General features: G+C 45.1%; 1 protein-coding gene across 1 annotated transcript in view; it reads left to right on the top strand.

Moving 5' to 3' along the window:
• The window catches only part of CDH13 (cadherin 13), a 1,027,771-nt gene that overhangs the window by 990,890 nt on the left and 13,740 nt on the right, over positions 1–23,141 (top strand). Inside the window, exon 11 of the mRNA XM_069552548.1 lies at positions 6,908–7,050. Coding sequence (XP_069408649.1) covers positions 6,908–7,050 — 143 coding nt within the window. The remainder of the gene's footprint in view (positions 1–6,907; positions 7,051–23,141) is intronic.

Consider the following 23,141-nt stretch of genomic DNA (forward strand, 5'->3'; position numbering starts at 1 on the left):
CTGCTTCCCATGACAGAGCAGATAGTGGACTCACAGCAAGCCCACCCGGGTCCACTGAAGGGTGGGAAGGGAGCTCCTGCGGTGGGCTGTGCGTTGTTTGTCATCAGGGTAGTCCAACACAAGCTGGAATCAAGATCGATGGAAGAAATATCAATAACCTCAGATATGCAGATGACACCACCTTTACGGCAGAAAGTGAAGAGGAACTAAAGAGTCTATTGGTGAAAGTAAAAAAGGAGAGTGAAAAAGCTGGCTTAAAACTCAACATTCAAATAACTAAAATCATGGCATCTGGGCCCATCACTTCATGGCAAATATATGGGGAAGCAACGGAAACAGTGAGACTTTAGTTTCTTGGCCTCCAAAATCACTGCAGATGGTGACTGCAGCCATGAAATTAAAAGACGCTTGCTCCTTAGAAGAAAAGCTATGACCAAACTAGACGGCATATTAAAAAGCAGAGACATTACTTTGCCAACAAAAGTCCGTCTAGTCAAAGCTATGGTTTTTCCAGTGGTCATGCATGGATGTGAGAGTTAGACCACAAAGTAGGCTGAGTGCCAAAGAATTGATGCTTTTGAACTGTGGTGTTGGAGAAGACTCTTGAGAGTCCCTTGGACTGCAAGGGGATCAAACCAGTCCATCCTAAAGGAGATCAGTCCTGAATATTCATTGGAAATACTGACGCTGAAGCCAATGCTCCAATACTTGGGCCACCTGATACAAAGAGTCGACTCATTGGAAAAGACCCGGATGCTGGGAAAGATTGAAGGCGGAAGGAGAAGGGGACAACAGAGGATGAGATGGTTGGATGGCATCACAGACTCAATGGACATGAGTTTGAGCAAGCTCTGGGAGTTGGTGATGGACAGGGAGGCCTGGTGTGCTGCAGTCCACGGGGGTCACAAAGAGTCGGACATGAACGAGCTACTGAACAAAAACAAGGGTCAGAATGTCTGTAAGGAACCGACCAAGCTTTGGTCCATGTGCCATTGCAAGATGGCAACTGCCGGGAGAGTGTGGTGGTAGGATTGTAATCTGGTAGCACCTCATGCAGGAGGACCTCAGGACTCCACCAGGGGCTCTTGGATGCCTGGGAGGGCAGTCCAGGGAAGAGCCTACAGGTGTCAGGAGCTCTTCCCCTTGTCCTCGTGGAAGGTCATCGCCTCACGCTAAGCTGGGCAAAGTCTACCTCCATCCCCCCAACTCTAAGAGGTCCTGCCTAGGCTACTCACCGGACAGCTCTTTCTGTCCACGTTTTCCCTTTGTGGCATCTCGCCATTCAGGGAACATCCTTCCTATTACTGAGATCGCCTTCCTGGGCCCTGGTTCCTGTGGAGCAGGACAGAGCGCCATCCCCATCACTCCAGGAACCCTGTGCCAGCCTGTGTTGTGTACCTGAGCCTGGACCCTGGGACCACATGTCCTCCAGTCTCCTCTATGTGCTTTGTCAGGAGACGTGAAGTACGTATTCAGAGCCACAGCTATATGAGCTACACCAGAACACTGCCAGGAATTCTCTGCCTTCTGCCAGGAATTCTCTCCAGTTCTGTTCATAAATAAAATGGTTGATTTGAATCACCCAAGCAGATATTTCATTTAATGTAGGGGGCCCATTGGGCTGGAATTAAGTGAGGAGCTATATTACTTTGCAAAATTTTTAAACCAATTTATTTATTTTAATTGGAGGATAAGTCAGTTCAGTTCAGTTCAGTTCAGTCTCTCAGTCATGTCTGACTTTTTGATGAATTGCAGGACGCCAGGCCTCCCTGTCCATCACCAACTCCCAGAGTTCACTCAAACTCATGTCCATTGAGTGGGTGATGCCATCCAGCCATCTCATCCTCTGTCGTCCCCTTCTCCTCCTGCTCCCAGTCCCTCCCAACATCAGAGTCTTTTCCAACGAGTCAAGTCTTTGCATCAGGTGGCCAAAGTACTGGAGTTTCAGCTTCAGCATCAGTCCTTCCAAAGAACACCCAGGGCTGATCTCCTTTAGGATGGACTGGTTGGATCTCCTTGCAGTCCAAGAGACTCTCAAGAGTCTTCTCCAACACCACAGTTCAAAAGCATCAATTCTTCGGTGCTCAGCCTTCTTCACAGTCCAACTCTCACATCCATACATGACCACTGGAAAAACCATAGCCTTGACTAGACGGATCTTAGTCAGCAAAGTAATGTCTCTGCTTTTTAATATGCTATCTAGGTTGGTCATAACTTTCCTTCCAAGGAGTAAGCGTCTTTTAATTCCATAGCTGCAGTCACCATCTGCAGTGATTTTGGAGCCCAACAAAATAAAGTCTGACACTGTTTCCACCGTTTCCCCATCTATTTCCCATGAAGTGATGGGACCAGATGCCATTGAGGATAATTACTTTGTAATGTTTTTAAGTCTAAAATAAAAGCAAGGATTTTGCTATCCCATGCTGAACAAATGTGCATTCTCAGTGCGGTGGAAGTGAACCCAGGAAGCCTGCAGAGTGGTCCTGTCAAAGTCTCTCTCTCTTTCCTACCAGCGCTGAGGCCCCCCAGAGAGCTGGGCCTCTGGCTTGGAAGTCCTCTGGCTTGGCAGCTTCCTTTCCTGCTCTGCCAGAGCCCTGCCAACAGTAAGCCCACTTCCTAGGACGATGCAGGCCTGGAGCGTGGTTAGATGCCCCCCCGCCCCGCCTCCCCACTGGCCTGATCTACCAATCAGCCTGGCCTGTGTCTTTGACACTGATACCTGGAAGAGGCCAAGCCTTGGCAAGCTCACGAGCAGCTCCTGTGAAGCTACACACAGGCTGAAAGTCGTCTTGTTTTTTAATTTGATTTTTCTTCCCTTATAACAAGCAAAGTTCACATCACAGACAAATTGCCTGGAAATTCCAATTTAATAAGGCATGTGCATTTTTCAGGCCTAGAAGCACAGAAAATGTCTTGCACACCAGTATTCTTGCGCCAAAAGGTTATTAAAGAGACAGCTTTGAAAATGCAGAAACGTACATAGAGTGCCTGGCCAGTCAGTCTCAAGGGCTCATCAGCCAGGAGGTAGGAGGGCAGGCTGGGTGACGAGCGCTGGGCTTTCATCCCCTCGGGGGTAGACCCTCCAGGGCTGGGGAGGGGCACAGCTACCTCGAAGGGCTTCCACAAGCTCTGAGTTGGGAGGCCGTGGGTTCAGGGTAAACATCACTGGGCACTCGGGAATTCTCAGTAAGTGGAATGACCCCATCCTGCCCTCTCCATGGCTGCAAACCTGAGTAGACGCAGAAAGAGGGACACCCAGGAGATCTGGGATCCAGGCAGACCTCCCCAACATCTCGGTGGGAAGAGGCAACAGAGAAAGTCCATCAACTAACAGAGGACGAGGGGCCCAGCAGGCATGCAATTAAACAGCACGGCAGTGGAGACCTGGTTGCTTTTTCATATGTACATAATTTCTTATTTGTTGATTCAGTCTTGGCTGTGCTTGGTCTTACTGCTACACAGGCTCTTCTCTAGTTGCGGCGAGCAGGCGCTACCCTGGTTGTGGCGCTCAGGCTTCTCGTTGCAGTGGCTTCTCTCGTTGTGGAGCGCGGGCCGGATGGTGAGAGGGCCTCAGTGGTTGCAGCCCCCGGGCTCCCGAGCACAGGCTCCAGAGCTGGGGCACACGGGGTCCTGGCTCCTCAGCACGTGGGGTCTTCCGGGACCAGGCATCAAACTTGTGTCTCCTACGTTAGCAGGTGGATTCTTTCTCAGGCAAGCTCCCAGACCTGGTTATTTTTCAAAGAAAATAAAATAGTGGGATATTATCCTGTAAAAACACTCAAGCTCTTGCTTTCACTGGGAATGTGGTAGGTATAGACCTAAACCACTGGGCATTGTTCTCGGGGGACAGCTTCCAATCAACCAGCCTCTGTAAGCTTTTTATTCAGTATAACTCTTCCCTACACAAGAAGCCAGCATGCTGATTATAGTGCAAAACTGTGGCAATGGAGGACCGCAAACAAAGACAGGAGAATAAAAGGGCGTTCTTAGCCAACGTGGAGCGCTAGATTACTTAATTCAGGTTTTATTTATAATCTAAACTCTGAGTTAAGTAATCAGGGAACAAAGTACAGTCCATTTAAATTTTTCATGATTTCAGATAGATTGAACCACCACAAATCACTCCTGTGTCAACCATGAACTTATTACCCTGTAAGATGGGAAACAAATGTCACCATTCTTCGTGTTTTCAATTTGCTTGATGTTCCAACCGAAAAAGAAAGAATGAAGTAACATCCAACAGGCAGCCACTCCACTCCACCCAGGGAATGCAGAGCGGCCAGCGCCTGGCCCTGGGCATGGACACACTGTATCCTGGTTAGGCTCCCGTGCCTGGAACCTGGCACACCCGTGCTGAATTCCATCTCGGCTGCTTCTTAGCTGTGCCGCTTTGGGCAAGTGGCTAAGCCTCTCTGAGTCTTGGTTATCTCATCTTCAGAGAGGGATGACACCCACTTCATCACGTTGCTGTGGTGCACAGAGGTCACTGTGGCGCCCACTGTGCGTGGTGAGCAGAAAGCCAGGTACAGCAAGCAGTAACACAGCCAACTCGAACCTCATCCTGACACTGAGAAACTGAAGGCCTTGCAAAGCTGCGGAAGGGGCAGACCTATGAGGGCCCATACGCCGCTGACGGGCATTTTCATCCATGTGTGTGCCCAGCGAGGACGAGAGGATGGAGTGACTAACCCTTCTAGCCGGGGGACTCAAAGCAGTGGGGGGGGGGGGCGGTGGGAGGCAGGCAGAGGACACATTTCAGATGGGTCTTAGCAGATAGCATCTTGCCAAGTAGAAGTGGAAATTACTATCAAACTGAAAGGTGTATGTTTTTAAAGCAGTTCACTCTCAGGAGTAATATATACATTTCTTCTGTTTTGAAGAAATATGGAAATGACAGCTGAGGCATTGAGAAAACCTCCGTTAGCCTTGTTCATTTTCTCCATCTGCTCCCCGTCACTCTTTCATTTCCAGAACACTCCGGGGGACGCAGTGGGTCACATCCAGAGAGCGCACTGGGCCTGGCCCAGTGGCCACTGGCACACACAGCAGCCCACAGTGTGCACACACTGGCACGCTGGAGTCAGGCCTCGCTTGGCCCTCACAGCCACCACCAAGGCCGCTGGGATCGTCCCACCTAACAGAGGAGGAAATGGGCTCACAGAGAACCCGAGTCTTCTTCACTCTGAAGTCTATACCTTTAACTCCCCGGTGATGCTGACCACATGTGCAATGGGGCAGAGCTTGTGTGGAGGTTAAGGGCAGGGCCTTGGCTCACAGTTCAGATCCCAACATTGCTGCGCACTAGCCGTTGACCTTGGCAAAGGCATTTATCTCTCCAGGTGTGTGTTTTGTGGGGGGTGAGGAGGTGGAGTTGTTTTTGTTTTGATTTGGTTTGCTTTCCCACTGGAATAATATTTACTGTTTTCCCTGGCAAAAAGTCAAAGTGCTAAATTTTTAAAAAAAAATCCTACTTAAGTTTTTTTTTTTTAATATACAAGTTGGTTTAAAATGGCCAAAGTTCAGGGAAAACTAAGAAATCTACAGCCTGTAGTTTAATAATAGAAAAGATAAGACAGTCATAAGGTCTATAGCAGCTAGCATCCTCTTAGTTGCCCAGCCACCCAGGTCAAAGACTAGACTCTCATTCAAAGACAAATAAGACAAGACTCTCATTTCTTACTTATTGTACCTTTCTATTGCTTGAACTTCTTACAATGAGCATGTGTTACTTTTATAACAGCCTCAAAAAGAATAAGAACATTCTTTTACATTTTTATTTTATACTGGAGCGTAGTTGATTAACAATGTCATGTTAGTCTCAGGCGCACCACAAAGCGCTTCAGTGATATATATACATGCGTCTATTCTTTTCCCAATTTTTTTTCCCCATTTAGGTGATTACAAACATTGAGCAGAGTTCCCTGTTCTATACAATAGGCCCTTGTTGATTATCTATTTTAAATAAAGTAATGTGTATAGAACATTTTAAAATTCTTTGATGGTTTCCCGTATATCTAGAATTCAAACCCCTTAAATGATTCAGGTTCTTTGTACTTTGTCCCTCCAAATTCATTTCCTTTCCGTTTCCCCTGGAGAAGCTATGTTCCAGCCACAACCATCTACCTTCCAGTCCCTAAATATCTATTCATTCAACAACTATCTATTGAGTGCCGTGTACGTGCTAAGCAGTGTTCCAGGAGATGGGGTCCTCACAGTAAACAGATATCCTTGCTACTGTGAAACTAAAATTTCAGTGCCTCTCTCTGTTCCATGTTAATTCATATTCTTCTTTCCCCGACGTGTCTGTCCTCTCATTCTGTGACAGCATCCCCCCCTTCCCTGACAGCATCCCCCCATTCCCTGGCAGCATCCCCCCGTTCCCTGACAGCATCCCCCCATTCCCTGACAGCATCCCCCCATTCCATCCATCTCAGTTCAGATGCTGCATCCTCTGAGAGGACCCCATGGTTACCCTCCATCACAGATAATTCCTTTTTCTCCCAGGCATCCGTGTGCCCTGCCCGTACCTTCATGACAGTGCTTCTCCCAGCTGGTCTGCGTACAAGATGCATCCAAGCTGTAAAAGGTGGGCGGGGGGAGGTAACTGGACTTGAACTCAGGAGACAGGCTGTGAACCCTGCCACTATGAGAGCTGGGCAGACACGAGCTCCTTCCTTCCAGGCTCGTCACAAGGAATACAGGAGGTGCATGTACAGCACAGAGACAGCCCAGAGTTAATGGTCAGTCATTACTTTCTGGATGAACAACTGCACTCTAATGATGTTTTTGGATTTGTATTAAAAATTATCTGGCAGCTAGCATGGGAGCTTGTGCCCAGCACTCTGTCAACATTTTTTGAACCTATTTTGAATATAATGTGTCATTGTTTGGGGATTTTTTCTTTCAGGTATTCTGTTTACAAGGATCCAGCAGGCTGGCTGAATATCAACCCCATCAACGGGACTGTTGACACCACTGCAGTGCTGGACCGCGAGTCCCCATTCGTCCACAACAGCGTCTACACTGCCCTCTTCCTGGCAATTGACAGTGGTGAGCAATTTTTTTAATTCCAATAAGTGTGTATTTTTCAGTTCTAAATATATCTTTGCACTTTTACAATTCTTCTGTTAGGCCTAGAGATGTTCTTGGTAAGAACAGAAATGTGTGAGGGCAGAGAAGCAAAGTGCATAAACACACAGCGAGTCAGTGAAACACCCAAGTCCTGCGATCCTCGGCTCTTTGTCTAGACAGAGGTCAGAGCAGCGAGCTCACCCTGTTCCACTCTGGCAGGCACCTAGGCTCAGAAGCCAAGCTGATGTCCTTCATCCTGGCTCCTGTTCTCATCTACAGGGACAGTTCTTTTCCCTAATGCAAGTTGAAAGAAAATCCCAGGGGACATCACGGATCCTAATGATTGAACTGTCCCCGCAGCTTTGTTCCTCTTATGATATACACCACAGAAAGACATCAAGTCCCCTCAGCTAGTACCTTCGTAATCACGGAACAATTCCTGTTCATTCAGAAGCTAATGATATGATATCCACAAGCCAGACTCTGTTCCAAACACTGGAGATAGAGTCGTGAACAAACAAAGATCATTGTCCTCGTGCAGCTGGCACACTCATGGAGAAAGGAAGGAATCTGACTGAAATAGATAATGTGCTTTGGGGGAAAAAAAGGAATACTATTTATGTATGAAACAGGGAAACAGGAAGAAGAGATAGGATAGCAAACAAAAGTAGGCTATAGTTTTAACTAGACAGCCCTGAGAGGCTCGCTGAAGAAGTGGTGTCTGAGTCAAAACATGAAGGAAGTGGGGATGGGACCCCGGAAGCAATCTCAGGGAGGAGCAAGGAGGCTGGGGGCCAGAGCAAAGAGGGCGGTGGTCCGGGATGCGGATCATGGAGGGTCGCGTGGGCCCCTGTATGACCCTTGGCTTCTACTTTGTGTGAAATGGACACCATTGCCAAGTGCCACGATCCTTCTGCTGCTCTGCTGAGACAAGGAAATAAGACCGAAGTAGGGACACCTCTTAGGAAAACTGAGGACAGTCTAGGGAAGATGGTGGCTTGGACCACTAACAGAGGAGGGGATGAGAAGGGGTCAGATTCTGGAGATAGTCTGTAGATTTCTGATGCTATGCTAACAGGATTTGCTACTGGTTGAGATAAGGGGGATAAGAATTCGTTTTCAAGTATATTAAGCTGAGATGTCTACTGTATCAGTCACACAAGAAGTTTCACTCTCCCTGTAATTCCTCGAAGCCAGCTGTTCATAGCTAAAGACTCAGTTCTGAGTCCTGTAAGTACACTGAGATAGATATTTATAGGGTTCTTTATACGTGCCTTCATTCCCCTATAATGCATGAACTGAGACTTCTCAGAGGCTGGATGCTTCTATGCACACCAGATAGGAGGGCACATCTGAGAAGTGAGCGATCGGTGTGGCTCACAGTAGGCAGAGTGGGCTCCACAGTGAGTCCACCTTAGAGTCTGGCCTCGAAAGGCAGGGAGGATTGGGGTAAGTGGCAGGGTCGGAGGTGGGGTACCTGGGGCCACAGAGCGGTGGAATCAAAACTAAAGGGGGGTGTGGCACAGGAGGTAAGAAAAGGGTTATATCCCCTGTGCGTAAATGTGGAGAAATTCATTTGGATGCATATGGAAAACGTCTCCAAGACAAGTCGTCTGAGGAAGCAGGCACCCACATGCTCTTGAGGAGGAAAGCAACATGATGAAAGAGCGCATGAACGCTCGTCAGCAGAGAGCTGGACCAGACCCTGTGCATGGTCCTGGAGACTCAGAGATGAACAGTACATCGTCCTTGTGCTCAGCGAGCTAACGAGCTACCCGGCGAGTTAGACTAGCAAGCAGCAGATAACCAAAGAACATCACAGCAGTCCTATGGGAATTAACCAGACCATCCAGTCACAGAGGTGGTCATGGGGAGCTTCCTGGTTGAGGGGATCTCTAACCTGAGTGATGGAGGATAAGTTGAGAAAGGGCAAGGCGTTCTGCTAGAAGCCTGAAAGAAAGTGGATATGTGAGACCCTGAGTTGCTCAGTGTGACTGGAGGCTCCATATTTACAGAGATAAGGGAACTGGATCTTGTGTGGAATGCCCAGCTCCTATCACACGCCAGACTTTGAGCGGGCACTCATGTTTCTGTGGAATAGATCATACATTAGGTCATTCTCCATAGGCCATGCCAAGAAGTTTGATTTGATTCTCAAATTCCTCCAGGATAACTGTACTGTAGGAAGGTAACCCCCACGGCAGTGTGGAGAGTCAGTCAGGTCATGATGAGTCATGAGGTAAGAAGGCCCTAGAGAGCCGTGGAGAAATCAAGGTAAGAGAAGCGGCGGAAGTGGTCTGGGTGGACTGAGTCTAGAGCCGGAAAACACGTTGAAAGCCATCACGCATATCTTAGTTAAAGGGATCATGCAGCCTGGTGGCAACAGAAGCGAATTAGAAAGGGCGAATCCAGAAAACATCTGGATGTAAGAAACAAGGCTTTGAAAACAACGCATACTCAGCATGAAACAGAGAAAGGTGATAGTAAGTTTCTAGTCAGAAATTAGTCCATTAACCGAAACAGAGCTGGTTTCAGAGGGCTGTTACCATGGTGTCTGTGTGGGGTGGATGCTGAGATGGACCCATGAGATGCTGCAAGGCAGGGTGAAATAGAGGCCAGGAGGCTTTTCTCAGTGACTCACCATGCAAGAGAGACGGACACCATCAGAGCAGATATGTTTTGTGGAAGGAGCAAGTCTAGAAAGGGATGAGCAGTGGAAGACAACCAGCCAAGGAGGTTTAAAATGCTTTTCCAACAAATGGTGTCAGTGAGGATCAGCTGAAGTAATGATTTCAGAGTTCCGAGAGCCATGTAAATGTATCTGTACATGTAGAGAAAATTCTCAGCTAAGAACACCATGAAGGAAGTTGGAATATTTTATGCAGTTAGTCATCCAAAAAAAAAGCTAGAAATGAAGTAAACTTTAATTTTTGCCGGAGACAGGTGTGACTGGGCAAGCTGCTTATAGATTCTGAGATTTAGCTTCTACTTCTACAAAATAAGGTGACTTCTGCTTATAAGGTTTTTGGGAGAAGATGAAGTGCTGGGCCCTCTACAGTTCCCATCAAGAGTCATGATGGATGTTCAATAAATGTCAGCCCCACCCCAGTGGGGTTATAGGAAGGAAAGAATAGACCTCAACGAACATACAGTTTGAAATGTATTTCTTCTCTAACTCCATTAACACTAATATCAGGCAAGGAAATTCAAAATCTGGCATCACAGATGTTTCCAAAGTTTAGAAATGTCCCTGAAGATGGAGTGGTAAATAAAAACCAGGTTGGCATCACTATATAGAGCCATCACTAGAGATGATAATCTTGAACAAGGCCCAAAAGACTTACAGCAAAAAAAAAAAAAAAACCAGAATAAATTTTAAAATACCTCATAAATCAGAGAAACTTTTGTTTAAAGTCTCCTTGTCGCTCACCAAAACCTTATCTCTGGATATTATGTTCCACCAGGAATAACCAACACTTACCTGTGAGATCAAAGTTAATAGTACTCACAGATGTCTCAGTGTTAAACAAAGTAAGAATTTTTATTTTATTAATTTTATAGAAATTTGGTGTATGTGATGGAATGAAAGTATGATGAATTTTTGTCATGAGGAAAGCTAAAGCAAAATAAATTGATTCTCTTCAAACAAGGAGTCAAGGGCTTCCCTGGTAGCTCAGCTGGTAAAGAATCCACCTGCAATGCAGGAGACCCTGGTTCGATTCCTGGATTGGGAAGATCCCCTGGAGAAGGGATAGGCCACCCACTCCAGTATTCTTGGGCTTCCCTGGTGCCTCAGTTGGTTAAGAATCCGCCTGCAATGCTGGAGACCTGGCTTCAATCCCTGGTTTGAGAAGATCCCCTGGAGGAAGGCATGGCAACCCACTCCAGTATTCTTGGCTGGAGAATCCCCATGGACAGAGGAACCTGGTGGACTGCAGTCCATGGGCTCTTAAAGAGTCAGATAATACTGAGCAACTAAGCACAGCACAAACAAGGAGTCCCTCAGGAATTTATGCCAAAACATGTCAATAAAATACATGGCTGTGGGAACTTTCTGGTAGGATATAGTAGACCCAAAGTCCCTACTGCAAAAACTAGAAAAATGTGGCTAGATCACAAAAGTCTTCATTGTAAAGGCATCAGAGAGCTGCAGAAGCAGTGACACCTAAATCAACTAAGAAAAACAGAGAAAAGGAAAGAAATGTTCTAAAAAGAGTATACGGCCCCTAGCCATTTTCTCCTCTTGGCGGCCACTTTAGATTTTGGGCAAGGATCAGGCTGGACCCAGGCAAGCCCTCGGATGGAGAGAAATAAATGAGAAATACTTGTAACCGCTATATGGCTGGTGTGGCAAAGTGAAAACCTGAGGGCCCTTAAGCACATGGTTATAGATAAATGCCTTTTAAAGGGCAGAGTGAAATCTCCCAGGGTCTCACTGAAACAAAGACCTAACAAAGCAAGCAAACTCACCTTAAACACACAGCCGTTCTCTCTCTAAGGCATTTGCCATGTTTTGAAGCTACAGGGGACCTGTATGCAAAAGACACCAGGCAAAGAATGGGTAAGGGACTTGAACAGATACTCCCTACAAAAGATATACAAATGACAGTAAATGTATGAAGAGATGCTCAACACTCGTCAAGGAAATAAAAATTAAACTATGCAAATATATATTAAAATGCAAATTGATCAAGGAAATACAATCACATTCAAAACTCAGCACACCCACAAAATGACTGAACTGAAAAGAAGGGAAATGCCAAGTGTTGGCAAGGGTGTGAAATCACTGGGACTCTCCCGTCCAGCTGGGAGAAGTGTGATCTGGTACAACCAGTTGGGAAGCTGCAAGTATCAAATACCACTGAACGTATGCATTCCATATGACCAGGAATCACATGCCTTGCTATACAGCCACCAGAAACGCATGCATCTCTTCACCAAAACCCACACACCCGAGTGTAACTCCCGGCACTATTAATGCTAGCTCAAAATCGGAAACTATCCAAATGCCTAACAAATGTAGAATAAATGAATGGCACATTCACACAGTTGGGTCTGTACAGCACTGAGAATGAATGATGTGCAGCTGTTGACAGCAAGGGAATGGATCTCGCAAACGACACTGAGCAAAAAGAAGGCTGAAGCAGAAGACCACATACTGAACGATTCCACTTATATGAAGGTCGAACAAGCCAAACTAACCCTTGCTTCAGCATTACTTAAGGGGCTTTTTTAAACTGAAGTGTATAGTTAATTCACAGTGTTGTAAATAACTATATATATATAACTATAAAAGAGTATATATATTCTCTCACAGAGTCTTTTCCCTTATAGGTCATTACAAAATACTGAGTGTATCTCCCTGTCCTATATAGAAGGTTCTTATTGTCTATCTGTTTCATACATGGCAGTGTGTACGTATTAACCCCAAAGTCCTCATCGATGCCTCTCCCCCTCTCCTCTTTGGTGCTCATAAACTCATTTTCTATGCCTGCTTCTGTCTTGCATCTGATTTCATTTGTATCTTTTTTTTTTTTTAGATTCCACTTATAAGCAATATCATATGATGTTTGTCTTTCTTTGATTTAATTCACTTAGTATGACAATCTCTAGTTTCATCCACGGTGCTGCAAATTCATTCATTATTTCATTCTTTTTTAAGGTTTAGTAATCTTTCATTGTATAGACATTACATCTCCTTTATCCATTCATCTGCTGGTGGACTTTTAGGTTGCTTCCATGTCCTGGCCATTGTAAATAGTACTGCAGTGAACATCCAGGTGCATTTATCTTTTCAAACTATGGTTTTCTCTGCATATATGCCCGGAGTGGGATTGCAGGATCATATGTATAGGTAGTTTTGTAAGGAACTCCAGAGGAGTTTCTTAATCTTGTATATATTGGACTCACTACCTGCGTGTGTTCAGATTTTGCAGTTTTTTCAAGCTGCATCATTATAGAAAATGAATGTTTCTATATTTCAATACAACTAAAGAAATATATATATATATATATATATATATATATATATATATATATATAACTACACAGAAAGCCTGTCCCTGGTGCCCTGTGCCTTCTGCAGGAGACTGTAACCATTCATGTGTTCTCTAAGTACCTGGTACCCTAGAGCTGGACTCTCAGGGTCTTGTCATCCTAAGGAAAGGCAATCCCCAGCTGCTGGCCGGCAGGGGGCAGTAGCGCCGGGAGAGTGGAGTGTCTGCAGAGGGAACGAGGCAAAGTGCATAGTTTGCAGTCCTGTAACACTTAGCAAAAAGCAGAAGTGACGCCGTGATAGCGCCTACACAAGCTCTGCTCATTCAGTTCAGAACAATGGGAAGGCAGCACCAAGTGAAAATCTTTTGCGAACCTCTTAGAGACTAGAAGCTGTGAGATCAGAATGGAGGAATGCAAAAAAAGTCAGAAGCAAGGCTGCAAATCTATCCTGAGTTAAAAACGCTTTAACAGAAGAGTTTTAGAGAAACTTTTAGAAGTTTTAGAAGAGTTAAAGAGAAAACTTTTTAACAGAAGTTAAAAACTCTTTGGACCTGTTTGCTTGCAGCTCCAGTGTGATTCTATGTAGATTCTAGAATAGCACTTCATAATAATATTGATAATGCCTGGGATACAGATGATTTGAGGAGGAAAAGACACAGACAGAGGCTAGGTTGCAGCCCACAGAACACTCGAGGATGTACAAGGCAGTTTTCGTAAACTGATAACAATTTTAATGAGCTATAAATTACCCAACAACCTTGTTTTTTATAAGTGAAATGCTTTTGTTTGGCTAAAGCAGAACAGGCTGCTGTAGATAAATGATTGGAAGAGTACAGCCTTTCATCCTATAGATTAATAAGGTGTGACCTTTCCTGTTGGCAAGCATTTTATCTTTAAAGATGGATATTGTCATTTACCTTATGTGGTCCAGATTTTCTGAAAAGGTTAAGACAGTGCCTTCAGAGTACAGGAACTCCTTCATTAAAGACTTAACAAACACAGAATTGCTGGCCTGTCTTAAGAAAGGGGGGGAAACTAACGTTAATAACTGTTAAGGAAAATACCAAGAGGCAGAGAGAGAGCATTCAGGAGTGCAGTCAGATGGCATCCCTCTGGGGCTGTGCTAACAAGGAGGCAAAGCTGCAGCAATTAGCACTGGGCAAATCCCAGGTGGTTATCACGCCTGCTCAGGTAATCACCAGAAAGGTCGGATGTGAGTCTCACTGTCTTACATGGGCTGAAAGCTGCCACAAGCAATTTCTCCTCGGAGTCCAGGAACTACCCCTGCAAGAGGCTTGTCCTGGGCAGGAAAGGCGGAGGTAGCCACTGCTTCTTGGCTCCCTGCCTTCTGCTCAGGACTCCATCAGGCTGGTCTTTCTGCCTCCTTCTCACCTATAACCTCAGCTTTCACTCCTTCTTTTCTGAAATTGGGTAGGGTTCAGTGCATGACTGTTATTGAATGGCTCTTATACTCTCAGAAGATCTTAAACTGTGACTCCAAATGCCAAAGACAAGTATTTTGCTTCAAGAAGTTCAAATGCCATGCTCTCCAGCACCCAGCTTATGCAGAGAGTTTAAAGAAAATATTATCCCCATTAGTTCTTCCTAAGGCTCAGTGCATATGAAATAGTTTGAGCCAGGAAATACATACTATCTCTAGCGTCCATATGAAGTCTTTATATGATTATCAAGTGTTGCATCCCCATCTATTTTCATTTAAAAGAATAAGGGAAAAAAGCCCAATTATGGCTAAATTCAGCAGCATGTTTTCATGACTTAGCAACTTGTATAAAGTATGTTCGAGTCTGTCAGTGAAAAATGTGCTGTGGGCAACCAAGAAAACACAGACAGAAAACCAAGTTAACAGCTGTACAATTAAAATGGAATAAACTAAGATCATGATTTTTCATGAGCTAAGATCTATCATGTCCTAGATAGCATATTCAAAAGCAGAGACATTACTTTGCCGACTAAGGTCCGTCTAGTCAAGGCTATGGCTTTTCCTGTGGTCATGTATGGATGTGAGAGTTGGACTGTGAAGAAAGCTAAGCGCCGAAGAACTGATGCTTTTAAACTATGGTGTTGGAGAAGACTCTTAAGAGTCCCTTGGACTGCAAGGAGATCCAACCAGTCCATTCTGAAGGAAATCAACCCTGGGATTTCTTTGGAAGGACTGATGCTAAAGCTGAAACTCCAATACTTTGGCCACCTCATGCGAAGAGTTGACTCATTGGAAAAGACTCTGATGCTGGGAGGGATTGGGGGCAGGAGGAGAACGGGACGACAGAGGATGAGATGGCTGGATGGCATCACTGACTTGATGCACGTGAGTCTGAGTGAACTCTGGGAGTTGGTGATAGACAGGGAGGCCTGGCATGCTGCAATTCATGGGGTCGCAAAGAGTCGTACACGTCTGAACAATTGAACTGAACTGAACCTGTTTTTTCCCTCAGTCTCCTATATAATAGATGATTTGATAATGCCAGCCCATCAAAATTGAAATACTGTACAAACGACTTTTAAATTGATTCAAAAAGAAAAAAAGTAATTTGGCCCCATAAGTGAAATGACCATTGAGCTACTGGATAACAATGGCACCCAAACTGGGGATGACAGGGGAATCTGAACTTCAAAATGATGCCCCCATTTATCATCTTTCGCTTTCTGTAGATCAACCAAGCCTGCATGGGGGATGTAGTAAAATTATTTAGATTAATTCTACTTAAAAGATGCTAGTTTGGATAAAATCAAGCCATTAGTTATGATGGCAACCCAATTAAGCCAGTTTAACACCCCTTATCTCAGCCGTTATAGTAATTGAGGAAGAAAAATACATTGAAGACCCAGCCATCATTCCTCGTTACTTCAAGTACCAGTAAAATATCAATCACGTTGAAAATAAGAGCTCCAATTTTGCCACTGACAAAATGGCCCAGTAAAAGAACTCTTGAGATCTGGTAATAGAAGGGCTGTGATCAGACCCATGTGTAGCAGCAAATACACTCCACAGAGAGGGGGTCCTGGTGCTCTGCTCCCCTCAGAAGGAGCAGCACCCCAGCTTAGCTGAGGGCCAGCTCAGCCTGTCACCCCACCTACAGGATGCAGATGAATACCTGCCCTGCTGTGCTGTTACAAGGATGGGGAATCCTGAATGCAAACTTCCTGGTGACTTATAAGCCCTCAAATATTATGAAATTTAAATATTTAAGTCAGCCTACTTGAGCTGAGTCATGGACTGATTTTTTGAAATGTATCATTACAAAATCATCAGTGTCTCAAGCAAACTATGAAGTGTCATCTGATGACTATGCTAGTGATGGTCTGAACATTTTTCTAGAGAAGGGACAGGCTGCAGAGCCCTCTACTGAGGACTCTGAATCAGAAAATTAGCCAGAAAATGCTGCCTTCTCCATGGGCATCAATGCATGGAGCTTGTCCTGTCTGAATGGGGAGAGGTAAGCTAACCTTCATCTACCTGACAGAAGGACATTTCCATGCTGACCAGTCAAACCAACCGTCTTAAACATAGTGTTTTCAAACATTCATTGGGGGAAAAAAAAACTGATTTGGGCATTAGAATGCTGTCTGCAAATGCCCATCTCTGCCAGCTCAATTCATGCTGCCAAGGGGTCTCTTAGCTTGCCCTCCTTTGTGTTCCCTCTTCCCTAGCTTGGGTGATAGCATCACCACCTGCACAGTCCCCAAGTAGAACCCCATCCCCACTGACGCTCCTACCCCATCACTGCCAGTCCAGTCTCACTCCCTGTCCAGCCTCTGCTCTCGCATCCCCACAGCCCTCACCTAAGCCCCCACTATCGGTCCTTGTTACTGCCTCGGCCTCCCAACTGCTCCTCCCTGCCCTCCCTCCTCACTCGAGTCCTCTCCTCTCCCTGCCTCCAGCACCCCGGCTTTCATCAAGGCCAACATCCAGCTGAAAAGTCTATGACCGCTTCTTCCCACAACTTCTGGCCACAGGATATCCTCCTTGTAGAAGAAGCTTCTCCAGCCTCACAAAGTGTTCTTGTTTCCAGCCGTCTTTTTATGGAGACTTCTGAGCTATCCCCAGGCAGTCGATTACTCCACGTCACAAGCTCCCGTGATATTTCATCCTCACTCCTCTTCCTGCACTTACAGTCTTATCTCGCATCAGTTTACACATCTGTTCCTGCCACATGGTTAGTATTTCGACAACAGACACCCTGCAAGGTTGACTTTTGTGCTTAGCCAACCCGGCACAGGGCAAAGTCACAATAAATAATTGGCCTGAATGAATGAAATGAAACTGTCATGCTTGGAAACGGTCTCCAAATCAATTCTTCCCCTATTTTTGCCTTTTCTTTGGTTTCTGTAAGATGGAAGCAAAAAAGCCAAATGCTGGAATTTTTTTTTTTTAAACAGTTTCAGGTTTCAAATTATTTCTCCTCCTAAAGAACTGAGTCTGAATTATGCGAATAATTGCCTCAGTTCTACATCAAGTGTTAACCATGGAAACCTGGCGCTGTAGTTTGCAAATCTATTTTCTACCAAGTTTTTGATTGGTTTACTACTAAATGTTTTCAGAATATAAAATGAGATCAGCAAGATCTCTATTAACACTGCAATTAAAAAAAATGCTTATGAATTAAAAAGCAACAAGATTCTTGGCTTACAGGGCACATGCCAAAAAAAAAAGTGGACCTGTAAAACAGTGATCCTGCAGTCAGAGTAAATAGAACATAGGGCTGAACTGAGTAATATGAAGGATGACCTGGCAGAGAGGGGTCCTGGCTCACTCCCACTTGTGAGCGCAGGTAAATGTAGCTTAGAGCCCTGCTCACATGAAATAAAAGACCTGGCATTTCTTTGCTCACAGCTACTTAGCAAAGGTTCAGCAGACGCCCAGACATGCAGAGGGAACTGGGGGGAGTAGATTCCCCCCCCAACTCACCTTGCCCTAACAAACACACCTCAGAATCCAGCAAGGGCGCCCAGCCTTCACTTAGGGGCCACATGTGAACTGTGGCTCCCCATGAACTGGCCCACCCTCCCAATTTTCCTCCCAGAATTTGGGCCTCAAGCTTCCTTGAGACGCCCAGCTCAGATCTCCCTCCTGGTCCCTGGAGTGGACTCCCTGCTCTGAGTTCCACAGATATTCCATCCCACATACACACTTGTTTCTCCCCCAGGTAGGGGAAGGGAGGACACTGTTCTCAGAATAGAGGGAAACCTATGGAAATACAAACAGATATGATTTTAAGTATGGAAAGAGCAATTTTCAAATCAACCTGAATTAATTCAAACTCAACCCAGGGAGTTCAGGCTTTTTGTGCACGAGGCACCCGTTCTCCTTGTGTGATGCTTTCCAATAAACACTGCATTTTCCTTTACCACAGATAATAATAATAATAAATATTTTTTTTTAATCTACCAGGTACCTATTCTAATAGGACATGACAGAGAATAGTCCTGAGTCTGGGGAGCTCAGAAATGAGCTTTCTGTCTCTCTCTCCTCTCACTTTCTCTTCATGCGTGTTATTCTGCATTGCAGGCAGCCTCACTCTGCACACTATTCCCCATACAGAACCACCTAGGTGCATGATTCCCAGTGTAAGACACGTGCTGCATACCTCTAGCCCAGAGACTAGAAAAGTCTACTGCCTTCCTGCACTTCTGAGAGCTCACTTCCAGGCGTTCTGGCTGAGATTCAACCTTCTTTGCATGTGAAGCCTGCCCAGCGAACTGCAGCAAGACCAGGGAGCCTATTCTTCTCCGGGTACTCTCTTGAGGAGATGCACTGGGGTCTGATCTTACCAGTCTAGGGACCTTGTAGTGCGTGAAAATCTGGTCTCTCAAATGCAGGTGTTCATAGCAGCACTGTTCCTAACAGACTAAAAGCAGAAACAACCCAGATGTCCATTAGCTAGTGAATGGATAAAGAAAACATGGCCGATCAACAGAATAGAGTGTTATTCAGCTATAAAAAGGAATGAAGTACTGATTCCTGGTATAACATGGATGAGCCTCAGAGATATCATTTGGGGACTTTTCTGGTGGTCCAGTGGACAAAACTTTGCCTTCGCTTGAAGGGGCTGCAGGTTCAGTTCCTGGTTACGGAGCTAAGACCCCATATGCCTCTCAGCCAAAAACCCAAAACATAAGCCAGAAGCAATATTGTAACAAGTTCAAAAATACTTCTTTAAAAGTTGTATGTTGTTTAATTGCTGGACCATATCCGACTCTTTTGCGATCCCATGGACTGTATATAGCCCGCCAGGTTCCTCTGTCCACAAGACTTCCCAGGCAAGAATACTGGAGTGGGTTGCCATTTTCTTCTCCAGGGGTCTTCCTGACACAGGGATAGAGCCCACATCTCCTGCACTGGCAAGTGGATTCTTTATCACTGAGCCGCCTAGGAAGCCCTTTTAAAATGGCACATATCAACAAAGAAAAAAAACTTAAATAAACAAATAGAATTAGATAATGGTGGTAGTTGCAGAACTCTGCAAATTTACTAAATACCAGTTCTTTGTAAAAACAAATAGAGAAAAGAAAGTAGAATTGGAAAAAAGATTTAATCCCTGTATAACTTTTGAATTTACATTTCTGTTACTGATTATCACAGTAATCACGGTTATTATAAAGGAGACTGAAAAGAGAAAAGTATTACTTTAATGTTAATCACCTGGAGAGATAATCACTATTTAGGTTTGGGTATATTTCTTCCTAATCTTTTTCCTAATCATATATATCTTTTATATATATATATATCTTTTAATTAGTGTCACACTGGTTTTGTCTGTTACTGACAAGATAGATAAATATATATATGTGTATCTTTTGAATAATGGAACCTATCATAAAATCTCAGTGGGTTTTTTTTATTTTGGCTAAGTGAAAATCCTATGTGGTCAGGGTTCTGAATAAAATGATATCCCTGTAACCCTAACCCTAACCTGGCCCCGCTTCTCATTACATCCACCCAGTGCCAGGAGACCCAGGTGTTACACGTGCCCTTGGGTACAGACCTTAGCTCCACCCACCCTCAACAGAAAGCAGCATATTGTTGATGACTTAAGTAACAAAACACATAGATTGGTTTTCACCCCTTCTGCCAGTTCTTGATGCCAACCACGGTGCCAGAACACCTAAACTTTGAGCTCCACAGCCTGTCACAGACAGTGGGTTGTGCTACGACCACTGGGCATTCCACTTACTTCTGGAGTTTCCACAGCACGCACAGCATGGGAACACTGTCTCAGGGGCCACAGTCCCCGGACAGGTGACACAGCACCAGTGGTCCCAGCGCCGTGGACAAGCTGCTTTATCTTCTGAGTCCCAGTTTCCTCTTCTGGAAAAATGAGGGAAGACTGGAGGGTAGAGCCCCACATGCTCAAACTGCAACCTCTCTGGTTCGCTTGGACTTTTAGAAAATGAACAGCTCTGCCCCAACTACACCTAGAACGCAGAAGGCCAAGCTTCGATACTGAACCAAGCAGACTGAGGGTTTGGCCAGGACACCTGGCACTGACATAGGATGCCAACTCGACCAGCTCTCGAGGAGACTGTCACCACCAAAGGGAACAGACACAAGTTAAATTGTCTTGTTTCAAAATCCAGCCGCAGGATCAGTTTGGTCCTAAACTGATCGATTTGTGAAGTATTATAAGCTGCCAGTGCCGAGTGGGAATGACAACGCCAGAAACGGGAGCAAGCAGTGGTCCAGGGCACCACGCCCTGAGATCAGAGCATCTCTGTGGTCTTGAAGGCACAGTCCTGCTGATAAAACAGATTAGATTATTCAGGTCCAGGAAAGAAAATGGTGACCATTACTCCCATGTCAAGCCACTGTTTGGCAGCACGAAAGCTTGAAGCAAAATGAATGACCCACCAAGATTTGAAGGCTGTGGGGAGGAAGAGAGGAAGAGCTCTCTTTTAGTGGGGACAGAGCTTCAGGTGGGGAAGATGGAAAAAGTTCTCAAGATGGTCAGCAGCGATGGCTGCACAGTAGGAATGCGCTTCATGCCACGGAACTGTACGCTTAAAAACGGTAAATACTATGCATATTTACCACAATAAAAGCAGCTCACAAGAAAAAGATACAAAAGCAATACTAATAATAACCCCAAATGATGGCTTGGGAATTTTAGTTTGCTTTTGTAGTTGAAATGAGAGCCTGTAAGAATCAATCTACAGAGTGCAAACTTGGACATAGAAAGCTAAGATTAACCCTCGTTCTAGGGAAGGAGGCCTGAGACACGGAATTCACCTGAGCCGGTGCTCAACCTCTCTGCCTCAGCCTCACAACAGCTAAAACCAAGGTGTCGCACATCAGAAGCTCCAACCTTGCGCAGAGCCCAGGCCGCACTTCCAGATCTCCCAGTGACTGCCAACCCTTCGGTGTGAACCGGAGTGCGTTTCCTAAGGCAGGAAGGACCATGACCTTCATCAGATTCCCAAAGGGGAACCCACCTCCCATTCTATTTAAGACCCCCTGACAGGAGTGGTTCATCTGGGGGCCATTGCATCTCCTGACGTTATAAAGACAAAAGCCCTTACAGACACGGGTTCTGAGGTGGGACCTCCTCTGAGTCTTCTCGCATCCTCCGAGAATGTGGCCCTGGGCTCCTCTGAGGAGCGCACAAGAAGGGCAAATGCAGGTCTAGCTCCACATCCCAGGATTTCGCTCAAATTGAGGCTTTTCCCTACTGGAATAGAGGAGGGGTCGGTCCCAGCCGTGCTTTGGTTCCGGTGTTTGGTCATGCAGAGTGGGCCCTTGAGAGCTCTGGCTTACGGACAGAAAGGAGAGAAGAGGGGTGAGGGATTTTTGTCGAGTGCCAAAAGCTTGGTATTTCCTGGACCCCCACAACTGCTGAAGCCAAAGGGCTCGTGAAGAATCTTTACATTTTAAATTACATTTTAGTTTGGGGTGGTGATTTTCCTCCATCTCGTACACAGAAATTGGGAGAGGCTTTCCCTGAGGATTTTGAGAATCCATTCTTTACCTTCTCAACAAAAGAAAAACAAGCTCATTTTGCTTGACTTCAGAAAAAGACATCACCAGCCTGGCCTGAGAATAACACAGGGGAAATTGAAGACAGTAGTATAATTAAGTTCATGAAAGGCCAATTCTTATGACCATATTTCAAACACTCATAATGCCTTCTCATCCATTCTACCAAATGACTCCATATTATATTCAGAGTGAAAAAAAATATAATGGATTCCTCTGAGATATTCAATTAGTTCCATAAAAAGAGAAAAATAATTTTTCAATAAAGAAATTCAGCCAAATGACTAAAGCTGACAGTGAGAAACCAACTTCAAAGTAATTATGCATCTTCTTTGAGTTCTTGCGCTAACAATAGTTGATGCTCTGCCGCCATTAGAAATAGCTGTGCTCTGATGATTAATTACAGTTGCGCTCCTGTTTTAGCAGACGCTTACTTGAATGTTTACTCTGGAACTATCTCTGGGTGTTGATCTGTTCCACCAGCCCCACTAAACAGTATCCATTCTCTAGACTCACAGGCATACAGAACAGACTTGTGGTTGCCAAGGAGGAGATGGGGCGGGGAAGGGATGCATTGGGAGTTCGGGGTTAGCAGATGCAAGCTATTATATATAAGATGGATCAACAATAAGGCCCAACAATGGCACAGGGAGCTATATTCAACACGTCTTGTGATAAACGATTATGGAAAAGAATATGAAAAAGGATGTGTATATATGTGTCAGCCAGTCAGTGTTAGTCGCTAAGTCACGTCTGACTCTTTGCAGCCCCAGGGACTGTAACCCGACAGGTTCCAGGCAAGAATACTGGAGTGGGTTGCCATTCCCTTCTCCGACCCAGGAATCAAACCTGGGTCTCCTGCACTGCAGGCAGATTCTTTACTGTCTGAACCACCAGGAAATCATGTATATGTATAACTGAATCATTTCGCCATAAAGCAGAAATTAACACAACATTGTAAATCAACTATTCTTCACTAAAAATTAAAAAAAAAAAACTTTAAAGAGTATCTGTTCTCATGCTTTTTGAATCACTGATCAGCTTCCTTCAATCTGGCTTCTCCCCCACCAATGCAAATCACTCC

Source organism: Ovis canadensis, chromosome 14 (assembly GCF_042477335.2).
Source record: "Ovis canadensis isolate MfBH-ARS-UI-01 breed Bighorn chromosome 14, ARS-UI_OviCan_v2, whole genome shotgun sequence".
Lineage (NCBI taxonomy): Eukaryota > Metazoa > Chordata > Mammalia > Artiodactyla > Bovidae > Ovis > Ovis canadensis.